The sequence below is a fragment of the Buceros rhinoceros genome, unplaced genomic scaffold (assembly GCF_000710305.1).
Source record: "Buceros rhinoceros silvestris isolate BGI_N320 unplaced genomic scaffold, ASM71030v1 scaffold1748, whole genome shotgun sequence".
Lineage (NCBI taxonomy): Eukaryota > Metazoa > Chordata > Aves > Bucerotiformes > Bucerotidae > Buceros > Buceros rhinoceros.
The window spans coordinates 89,903-101,717 of record NW_010428403.1 but is presented as its reverse complement, the minus strand read 5'-3'; the positions used below and the strand labels follow the sequence as shown (position 1 = coordinate 101,717).

The window sequence follows — 11,815 nt, the reverse complement described above, 5'->3', positions numbered from 1 at the left end:
AAGTTTTTGTAAAAAAAAAAAAAAAAAAAAAAAGAAAAAAAAAAGACTATCTCAATAAGGTATTTTATAATAACAGAAGTTCTTATCTGGTATCTTAACTGCCATGGCAACAGACACGGTGGTATGCTACATAAAATTGAAATTAAACTGAAAACATGTTAAATGAGAAAAGTACAGCTAACACTTCATTCAGATGTGTTTATTTTGTGTTTTTAATTGCTGCTTTGTCTGTTTCAGTAATTCACAGAGGCTGTTTTGGTCATTAATGTGAACAGGCACATCTCACACTGTGAGATGCCTCCTATTATTTGGATGTGGGAAACTGGAGCTTAGCATATTCATCAGGTTAATCAGGTTTCCATATTAAACAGCCTACCGCAATAATCTAAAATACCTGGTGATTTTTGAGGTTTGTGGTTATCAAGGAGATATTTGATTCTTCTTTAATTCCGTGGAGTGTGATAGCCATAGAAACATCATCAATCCCCCAGGTATTATTAGGACAATTTACTATGTACATCTATCAGAAAATAACAAGTGAGTCTTAAATACATTTTAATATCTTTGGAGAAGAACGGGTTTGTTAGAGAGAAATCAGCCTGTAAAATTCAGTAAAGAAACAGATTAGCTTATTCAGTCAATTGTAGAACTAAAATTATGTAACACTTGGTAAAAAATTGACAGTACCTTAGTTATACCAAATTGCACTGATTGATGTATGAATGTATTTAATTATAGCTTTTCTGTTTAAATTTTTTTCTGTTCATTTTAATGAATGGTTAATATTTTAAAATACAGAATTTCAGCATGTACTTCATATCTGAATAACTATTATAATAATCTTTCTTTGAAAACTGTTCTACTGCTTGTATGGGTGTTCTAGATAAGTTGTCCTTGTGACAAGGAGGATACAGAAAAGACTTTTTTGTTTACCTCACTAATTTATGATAAGTGTCTATAGAAGACTAGAATCACATTTTACTTTCCTGCCTCTAACAGTGTACATATTGGAAACCGAATTGGAAGAATTAGAATTATCTGCTTCTATCCTGCAGTTTTTTGGAAACTGTGATAAAATCTGGAAAACATCATATTCTAACAGGCATGAAAAATGCACTTTGGAAGAAATTGGTGCAATGTTCATATTATGAATAATGAATTTTCATCCCCTTTTTGGTGTGAGAAGAGGGAGAATAGTCTGATGAAACTGATGTTAACTGTGTCGTACCTGTGTGTCTGCTAGCCACAGCAGAAAAAACCATCTGTGATTAGCGTAGCTCTGGTCAGTTTATCGCATCTCCCCATATGCACCGTACCATATATAGGTTATCCATTCTAATGTGAAAAGCCCCTTCCCTCTCCCTCCCTTCATTGCGAACATCCTTCTTCCCTGCATTCCATTCTCCTTCACACCCACCCTGTGGCGCTGCCTTCTGCACTGAGCTGCCGTGGCGCTGCATGCCACCGCTCCGCACCCAGCCTGTGCAAGCCCCTGTCCCGCTCAAAACCGAAGGATTGCCACAGTGCCATTTTTTTTTAACTATCTGACTGACATGCTAAAGCTGATCAGAAATCTTTTTATTAAACAGGCTTTTCGTAAAAATTGCCACTGTGTCAATGAATATAATTCTAACTATTTTTTTAATCAGGAAGGTTTTTTGAATTCAGAAAGGAGTTTTTGTTAAGGTGGAGGAAAGCACTGGAATAATAAATAATAAATATAATAATAAATATACCAAAGTTTGGGCTACTTACCTGAAGGCGTAGACCAAGACTTTTGCCTCCCTGCTTAACTGCTCGTCTGTTTTAATCTGACCTTCATGTATGTTTTATGATTCTAGGTATATTTTATTTCTATATACTGTTAGAATAATTTTTTGTGTGGTTTGTGAGGCTGATGATTACTGGGTTTATGTTGTTGAGACACTTAAGGCATTTTCCAGTATTGCTTTTACTGATGTTATCAACAGCAGACAGTAATAGTGCTTTGCAGATGATTTTACGACTCAACTGACCCTTTCACATCAACAGTTTAGATAGCAAAATATGGTAAGCCAAAGGTTTTCCAATATTGAAATGGCTTTTGGAGTGGTTTGGTGTTGAGAACATGTGTTTAAGACTGATGTTTTACAGATTTCTCTAGCATTGGGTGAACTTGGGCTGGACCTTACTCCAAGTGACATCAGCAGCACCCATGCAACCCTCTCTGCACAGTCAAATGCTGCATCTCCATTTGTTTCCATCCATATACTGTGATGCTTTATTAATTTTTCCACGTAATTTTTGTTTTGCACTGAATTGTTTCTTCTGCCTTTCTGTTTCCCTGTACATGCATTTGAAAACATTGTATTGTGCTGTCTGTCCAGGACTGCTGCTCTGGCCTAAACATCTTTGTAACACAGAAACAGATGTGCAGACTCTGCAGATGTGCAAGATGTGCAGATGTGCAAGACCCCATAAAAACTTACGGGGTCTTGAAGGAAACCCTCTATTTACACTGGATAGAGTCTTTAGAGTCTTTGGTATTTTATACAGATACTGAAACATATTTGGCATAATCACTCAAGAACTGCAGGTTGTGATCCGGTGCCTAGTAAGGTATCCATGTCCTTGTCCATATCCTTTACTGGCTTGGCTGTTTTGGTACATCATCCTTCACAATGCTGTCGTGATATCAAAACTACCTCTTTTAAACCTGTAGTTTATTTTTTGGTTTGTTTTAATAACTGTTGCTGGGCCTTCATAACTCTTAGAGTTTACTTGGAAGTGGAAAAAAAAATATTAAAGAAAACCATGAACTGTGTTGAACAGTTCAGAAGCAAGGTCAGAATATACATGCCCACATGCATGCAAGCCAAGTGTGACAGTCTGGGGGATCTGATATTAGACAGATGAATCATTCTGTTTGTGAGATTGTGAAATTGGTCACAGATACACTCTTTTTTCTCCCCTTTCACAGCAAGATAAAATCCACAGATGAGGAGACAAGGCTAATAACAATGATTTCTTTAAATTGAATTGTCCGTTTAAATTAAACTTGAGGGGGGATTGTTGCCCAGAGCACACCAGCTTTTCAACACTGCATGTCTTTGAGAAATGGAAGCTAAAAGCTAACAATGCCATGTGGGTTGGCCACCTGGCAAAGGCAATTTGAGAGTAACTTGATAACACTGTTGAGCGTCCTGAGATACCTGAAGGAAGCAAGAATGAAAAGATTCCTGTGAAAGGATAGCAGTGGTAGAAACCAATTGCTAAAGAACAGTAACTGGCTTAAGTGTCAGAGTGGCGGACGTCCAGGAGGCCTAAAGCACCTCTCTCAACACCTGCTCAAATGCTGTGATCTAACAGATACTCAGTTTTGGGAACTTCCCTTGGACTTTGCAGTGCTTTTTAGCTAAGGCTTCAGATACGAATTCTTCATTTCTGTCTCTAGTAGTTTTGTCTAAATAATGGAATTTTTTTGTTGTTGATGGATCAAGACAATCTGGTAGAGCAAAGGGATCTGGTACAGCATTGAGAAGTTACTGTAACTAGAGTACTTCTCAGGTGCCCTTTGCTGTCAGCTGTACATACTGAACAAGACTCTGTTTGCTTAAAGGACATACAGTTACAAGCCCTTGCTCTGTCGTTCTGACCTTTCACATCAGCAAAGTGTGTTTATCATTCACATCTGAGGATGCTGACAATGAGCAGTAAACTTAAACATGGCTTAATGCCAACAAAGACCCCGACACAAAAGCTTTTTCAAAATGTCTGATAATCCCGATAATATCATCCATTGGATTATTTCTACAATAGTTTATTGTCCTGTTTCTGGCTACTAACGTAAAATGCTAGATTACAGGAGAAAGGTAATGCAGTTGAAATAATGGATATTTCAATGTGTAGAATCTTGTTACTCTTTGAAGTGTTATTTGACTGAAATCCTGGCTTTCAAAAATTAAATTAGAAATTAGAGTCATAGAAAAAAGTTTCTAGATAATGTATATTTGAGTGCCTCTGAAAGAAACAATTAAGTAATTTCATGATAAATACACCATACTGAAACTAGTTGTATTTTAATAGCATCTTTTCTTTTTACATTCCCTGCAAAACTCACTAGGGTTTATAGTCTTAATCCCTTTACTGTGTTAATTTTATGTTGGTGAGGTGGTATATGAAATACAAGAATATACATTGTAAATAATAAAATTCTGAAAAAGAAGCTCGGTAGAATAATGAACTTGGTGTTATGTTTTTGTGCTTTGATAAAGAAAAGGATTGGAGGAGTCAAGCTGTATCTAAAGGAACTTTGTACAGAATTTTATTTTGGTTCTTGGTTTGCTTTGTGAGAGAGAATGAACTCAATTTCTAATTGCTTTGCTTTGATCCTTTTTGATTAAACGCTTTTCATGTTTTCTGAAGATGAATCTCCTAAACTCTGAGTTAATATAAGAATTAATATGCTGCAGTCTACTGTGGTTACTAAGCTGCATTCGCTTAGTTGAATGTAGTTCCATTCATTGATTAAACATTGGAAACAAACTTCGTTCCTTCCTTATGTTATGGACCTGCTAGATTTCACTCATTGGAGGTGTGAAAATCACTAGACAGAGCGTTGCGCTTTTGTATAAAGATCTTGAACACGTTGTTCAGCACTGCTTTTTATTATGCTAAATAGCCAAGTCACAGGCATTTCTTTTATACGCTAAAGACGGAGTAGTAGCGGGGGTGAAATTATCCCAGCAATGCACGGAAAGTTTATCAAACTATCTGGAGACTTCTCAGGGTAAAAGCTTGGGTAGGCAAGGTATTTGGAAGGATTATAGGTTTAGGTTTCTTCACATTTATTTTTCTTTTTAATAACGTTTTTTAAAACGAACCCTTTAAAAAAATCTTCCACTAACTTTTCTTGTCACTTTGTTTCCTTTTATCATTTCAGGAGAGTAGAAACAGCAGTAGATCGTCTAGTCCTAGTGTGAGAATGATCACTACCTCGGGACCAACCTCTGAAAAGCCAACTCGGAATCCATGGACACCTGATGATGCAGGTAATCCTTTGTTCGTTAGTTAACTTTTTGCCTTTTCGCCAAATATTTGTTTGGTTATGGTGTGGGGTGTGTGCCTAGACATTAACAAAATTAAGCAGTGAAGGTCACTGACCATTTTAATATTGCTTAAATTGTCATTACAGTACTGCTTTGTTTCGCACACTGACTTTAAGAATTTTTTTCATATTGATTATATTAAGTTACATAAACTTGTATTTTGCTTGTAAGAAAGTACATTTGCAGCGATAATAGTATTTAATGGATATCTTCTAGCACCAGTTTTTGACTATAGTGTGGTTTTGGGGAATTAGGGAAATAGACATCTTGGAGCATTTTAGTCTTGTGCATTTGTATTATGAATGCACAGTTAAAGCTTTCATTGCTCTGACTTCTGGAATGAAATGCTCTGTAGGTGAGTATCAGCTGGAATACCTCAGTTCTGTTTTACATCCGTGTCGTAGTTTTGCCTGTGCAGAATGTACATGTGCACACAATCTTACTGTTTTAAAATGCACTAACACAGCTGTGTCTGCAGAAGTGTTGTAAATACTTCTACTGTAGTATCACTGTTCCTTTGTCTGAACTAGGATTAAGAATGAATGTAATTGGAATGCAATTTTAAAAGTCATAATGCACTCCGTTACGAAAAGAACCAGTACTGGACTGCATGAAAACAGTGGATTCCCACAAATTCCTTTTAAAAATTTAAATAAGAAGTACATTTTTGTAACCAAAATTTACATGTCGAATTTTAAATGTAGTCTCAAGCTGGTACCTCATAGTGCCTCAAACTCTGAAGTCTTTTTCTTGTGATCCATTTTATCTTTGGCTTATCAGCCTCTTTCATTCTTTTCCTGTAACCAAGTGCAAAATGGAAACTCACATGTGGACTTACTTTTGCATGAGCATATAAATACACAGACATACGTGTGTGTGTATGTATATATACACGCACGCTTGTATTTTACCAAATATAAGGTGATTCTGTGGGATAGTGGGAGGAGGAAAACATACTCTTGTATTTTGCTTCTGTGCTTTCTTCTTTTGGTCCACCGAGACTTTGCCTGATCGTGCTCTATGCCTTGTCACTCATAATTTCCCAAAGCCCTTGCCCACTGCGACAGCCCACCCTGTGCCCTCTTTTGTGTACTATGGGTCCTGAGTTGCTGCAGGCAGTAAGCACTTGATGGCAATTGCTGCCCCACACAGAAGCAAGCTCTTACCCAATCAATCCTTCACTGAGAACTGAAAGTTGCTGATCCCATGTGAGTGCAAAGGCAGTTTGTCCCAAGTCTTTGGCCTTAAATGCAGCACAGCCCTAGAGTGAAAAGTCCAGTCCGTTTTCTGGCCCACAGAAATGCCTCACCTTATACCCAGGTAAATACAGAATGTATATTTTTTCTTGTTGGGTTTATGCAGTCCATGAACAAAGAATTGTTTGAATTTCTAAAGAGAGAAATAATTTTAGTTTTCTGGAAAAGAGGGTACACTTTTAAGTTAATGAGGCAAAATGATAAAATGAGGGTGCAGCCAAATCTGGTGAGTCACAGGAAGAGTTACAGTTCTGTGACAGTGCTGAAATGCTCAGGAATGTAATCTGGAGTGTTTTGCATGTATTGATGTATTTGAAACATTGCAATAATTCCTTTGCTGTAGCATTATTCCATATACGGCAATAGTCTAATGCAGGGAAGGATTTTTTATATTGTTCTCATTTAAGATACTGTGGTGATTAAGACTCTGGTTTTAGGGTTGTTTCCTTTTTCTTTTCTTTTTTCTTTTTTTTTAACCACCTTCCAGATTCCTTACAAGCATACACTTAACCACTTTTTCTCCATTCCCACCCTCTTATTTCTGTTTCCTTTTGAAGCTGCTCTTGGAGATAGCATAGTCTTTGAGGGCAACACCTTAGTTTCTCTACCACGACTACTCTGTGGCAGGTGCTTTTGGGGTATGGGTAAGCAGCCCCTTTTTTTTCCCACCTACCCTCCTCCATATAATCCTCTAGTAGCAATAATGCAGCTATGAAATCAGTAGTTTCTCCATGTGTCTTTACTCCTGTGTCTCTTAAAGCTTTACAGTAACCTTGTGATCCCCTACCAGAAAATAGGGTCTGTGAGAATTCAGAAAGATGTCAAATCTGGAATGAAAGCACTAGAGAAATCCAAAGTAACTGCAGTGTAAGGAGAGAGCAGCCAGGCCCAGGAGACAGATTGGTTATTGGGTTCCTTGCTACCCATAAATTACCACTACAGAGCAGAGAAGATGCCCGAGAGCATGTTGTGAGGAAGATACTTGCAGACCTCACTAGAAGCAGGTTTCAAAATTGAGCAGGAGGTTGTGCTTATTTTATTTCGGCAGAGCTGGTTTGCACAGCTTCTAATTTTAAAATCATTAGATGCATGGGCTGGCTAGCTGATCCTTCATAAACAAGAATGAAATGGTGTTTTTTTTTATAAATAGAGAACGTGATTGCAAACTGTACAAAAATAATATTTTTAAAATCTCAATGCTGTTACGTGGCTTCTAGAAGCGTAGGATGAGAACCTTAATCTTTGTTTCGTGTTGGCGTGATAGATAATGATTTTGAAGTTCTTTATCAGAAAAACAAAATAATTCATCTGCCTTGGGATTGGAACGCTGCTATTTCCATTTGCCTTTCCACATTCAAATCATGTATTATAAAATGATCTAGAATTCTTTTATTTGTCCTATAAGAATAGAATTAACTCTGAAAATAGATTAAAATTTTCTTGGTATTGTTACAGAGACCAATGGGTCAGATAACTCCATCCCAATGGCATATCTTACATTAGATCATCAGTTACAGGTAATAAATACATGCTTTATTAGATACTTTATCTTGCATTTCATTCTAATGTGTGAATTTTGGTCTGCAAAATATAGTGCCACATATTTACCTGTGTTTACATTCTGTCTAACTTTTCACCAAGGCTAAAAAAATACGTTATGTAATCTGGGATTGGTTGACTCAGATTTGATCAAGCTATTAAAAACAAGCCCTGGGAAACATGATCCCTAAAACCAAATGTAAGCTGAGTTCAACTGTCAAAGACAGACATTATTTACTTCAGTGTTACTGACTTAAATTGTTGTTACACTTTATTTGCTGTGTGTGGGACTACTTTGATTTTTGTAGCAGAAAGAGTACCAGATTAGTAACTGCAGATTTGAGGTTTGAGTCAACATTGACATCAGTGCGGTAACATTTTCCAGGGCACTTATTTTTAAAAGCTTACTGGTTTTTAAAAGATGTTATAAATACACTCAGAGATATTCTAACACACTATATACTAAGGTATCAGTTCATTAGTTTTTAACATGTCTGATTTATTTACAGCCTCTAGCACCATGCCCAAACTCCAAAGAATCTATGGCTGTGTTTGAACAGCACTGCAAAATGGCACAAGAATATATGAAAGTTCAGACAGAAATTGCATTGTTGTTGCAGAGGAAGTAAGTGAACTGTGTTTAACTTTTGTTTTCTTCTATATGTTTCTTCTACAAAAAGTCTATTATCTGTGACTATTATTTCTGGCTTTATGAAGTAACATTTCATAGGGAATTATTATTTTCCAGCCTTAATCTCAGAATACTGAGCTGCTTAGTACAGGTGAGGTATTTAGAGCAGGTAATTGAAAGTTTTAATCCGTATCAAGACTCTTCTTTTGGACAAGTCCTACTTGAAAATGTGTAGCACATCAGTGTATGTAACATGCTAGTAATGTTTGCATCATTTCAAATGAAAGACCTGGACTGCTGAGGAACCTTGGAATTTTATTTCCAGTGCTGTCCAGAAAAAGTCTTGCCATTGTCATTTATAGATAATCACTAGCATAGTGGATTATAGAATTTTGCGTACTATTTCAGTGTTACTCATTTTGCAGTTCGTTATCTGATTTTTGTCAATCATCACATTTACAACAGTATTATCAACAAACTTCTTGTGTTTCTCTACCAGGGGTTTAGGACCTAATATTTAAAAGCTGGTTATATACCTTCTTACCTTTGTGCATTAGAAATAAACTATTTCCTCATACATCATGTGCTCATAGAAGCAAAGCATCTGCATGTATTGTTGTATTAGGGCCAAAGTTATTGCTGATTCAGAATTTCAGTTCACATTCTGTTGTGATCTGCTTCTTGTAATTTTTCTTTCATCATGCTGCGGAGCAGTTCTGAGATGTCATATAGGCTCCCATGCTAGACCAAGTGACCAGCTTGTTACCCCTCAGTGTATGAGCCGCTGCAGGCAAGTGGTTGTTAATAAGGAGCTTGCCTTGGTGTTTGTGGAATAGCCAATGAGAAAAATCTGTCTGTAAACCTCTTGTACATTAGAAATAGCTTACAGAATGAGGAAAAAAAGCTACTGTAAGGTTGACCTCCTGTCATCTACTCATGTTTGGCTTAGTATCCTGAGAAAATTCTCTTTCAAGTGGTACTAGTATTTTTGGACTTCATAGAATCACAGAATCGTTTTGATTGGAAGAGACCTTTCAGATCATCGAGTTTGACCATTAACCCAGCACTGCCAGGTCACCACTAAACCATGTCCCTCGGCACCACTGAGGATGTGAAAAACAAAACCAGGGTTGTGATTGATGAATTTGATGCTGGTTAAGGTAGTCACTAGTTCAATCTTTATGAAATGATAAAGTTTTCTTTTACTGTACTTCCAAACCATATGGCAACAATTAATTAATGTGAACTTTCTCTTCTATTTAGTTGCTAAAATATTGCTGGCAGCTTGCCTTCTTGTCACCTCATAAACAAGTAGTAAACAAGCTGCTAAATCAGTTTTGCAGGATAATTTATAGCAAGTTTATCAGTTTATTTGTTCCTCTAAAATCGTTGCTTAAAAATATACCGAACGCTTATGGCATAAAATAAGTTAAATGACAGATAAAGAAACGATTTGTGTGATTCTGCTTTTTCACTGCTTTCAGATGTTTAAGTCCGAATAGAAAACAGCACTTCACTAAAAAGTCACCAAAATTATTGCAATTTTGTCTTTTAGGCTGGCTTTTGAGTTTTTAAATGTACATATAGTTAAGCAAAATGAGAGTTGAATGTATTTAAATTCTACATGGATCCTTTTCTGTTCTAAAATGATCTGTAGAACTATGTCTGAAAGACATGATTATGTAAAGAACAATTTTACAGATAGAGGCTGTGGTTTGCAGCTATTTTAAAGTTTAAATGTGGATTTGATTTGGAAGAGAATTTTCCTCCAGACTACAGTAAAGAATAAATTTTCTTTTGTTGACTTTTTTTTTTGCACAGAACATCAGTAGCCATGAGTTCAGACTGATAATCAAATACTGACTTCAAACCTATGAAGTCATCTACACACAAATAGAAGTAGAATATAAATAACAATTATTTTTTATTACTATTATTATTTTAGACAAGAACTGATAGCAGAACTGGACCAGGATGAAAAAGACCAGCAAAATACATCCCGTCTGGTACAAGAACATAAAAAGCTGTTAGATGAAAACAAAAGTCTCTCAACTTACTATCAGCAATGCAAAAAACAATTAGAGGTCATCAGAAATCAGCAACAGAAACGGCCAGGCACATCATGATTTCCTGGGACCTTTCAAATGAAAAATATGCACAGAAAAGACTGAATTTTTTTTTAATTGTTATTATTATCCCTTATTATGACAACCCATGAGTGTTAGCTTCTTGGTGTGATCTGTATTTGTCTGCTACTCTAAACATCATTTAATTTTCTTTTTCCTATGATGGACATCCAGTTCAAGAGGTTAATGGAATAAGGTGAGAAACCAGTGACTTGAATTAACCAACAGCCCTCAGTTGAAAGCGAGAACAGTGGCTGTATGCATGCTCCGGTGTGAAGGCTAGCCTAACAAGTGTTACAGTGGCTGCTACGTTGTAAGATCTCGGTTTTAGTTTTTGGTGTTACCTCGGTAAGAGCGAAACAAAAACTTTCATGTGTAAGAATGGTTTTGTTCCAGTGTCTCATCTCAAACTATTAAGATGACAAATATTTTCAGGACTTTAAACATGCACCAAGCTGCAGAGGTGATGTTTACTGACCAGAGTAATTCATGATGCATTAGTGATGCCTTTTACCTGTAGACATAGTGTATTTTTTCCACATACAAAATGGTAGGCAAACTGATGCCAACATCTTTGGTTCAGTGCTTAATTGCCCTGCATTTTGACTAATATATTTCTTGTAATCTTGCATTCATAAAATATTTGAAGTAAAAGGCTGTATTTTCTTTACTTTCTTGGGGGGAATGACATGCAGTTTCATTACTTACTGGGAAAAAGTAATGAAGGTGATTCACTGGACAAGGTTGGTCCCTTATATGAAGGAGAGAAAGAATCACAGATGTGTGAAAGTGTGTTTTAAACCTTTAAAGATTTTTTTCCCTGTAGCACCTGTGGAAAGAAATTCAGAAAGCAAATTAATACAGAAACTTTAAACACTTGCGCCCTTTATACCACTTCTTGGGTTATTTTTTTTCCTTACAATTTATTTGCTGAAAATCATTTAGCATAAATCTAAACAAGTGTGGTTTAGATAGGGAGAGAAGGGCGTGGGGAAATGAATTCTTTTAAAATAGCAAAGTAAGAAATGGAGTTGAGTATGCACATAGCGGAAGCTATTAAGAAAATGAGAGAAATGGCTCAGATCTCCATCAGGAATCTCAGTTATTCCACTCATGTGAACATAGTTCAGAGGAACTTCCTTTGACTTCATCACTGAATGCCTGCTGCCTTTGTGA

General features: G+C 36.4%; 1 protein-coding gene across 3 annotated transcripts in view; it reads left to right on the top strand.

The window, feature by feature from the left end:
- Positions 1 to 11,520, top strand: part of MAP3K7 (mitogen-activated protein kinase kinase kinase 7) — a 26,225-nt gene extending 14,705 nt beyond the window's left edge. For all 3 annotated transcript variants that reach the window (XM_010142235.1, XM_010142237.1, XM_010142238.1), the window contains 4 exons: positions 4,922 to 5,030; positions 7,799 to 7,860; positions 8,392 to 8,507; positions 10,459 to 11,520. In XM_010142235.1, coding sequence (XP_010140537.1) covers positions 4,922 to 5,030; positions 7,799 to 7,860; positions 8,392 to 8,507; positions 10,459 to 10,639 — 468 coding nt within the window. In that variant the 3' untranslated portion in view covers positions 10,640 to 11,520. The remainder of the gene's footprint in view (positions 1 to 4,921; positions 5,031 to 7,798; positions 7,861 to 8,391; positions 8,508 to 10,458) is intronic.
- The last annotated feature ends 295 nt before the right edge of the window (positions 11,521 to 11,815 follow it).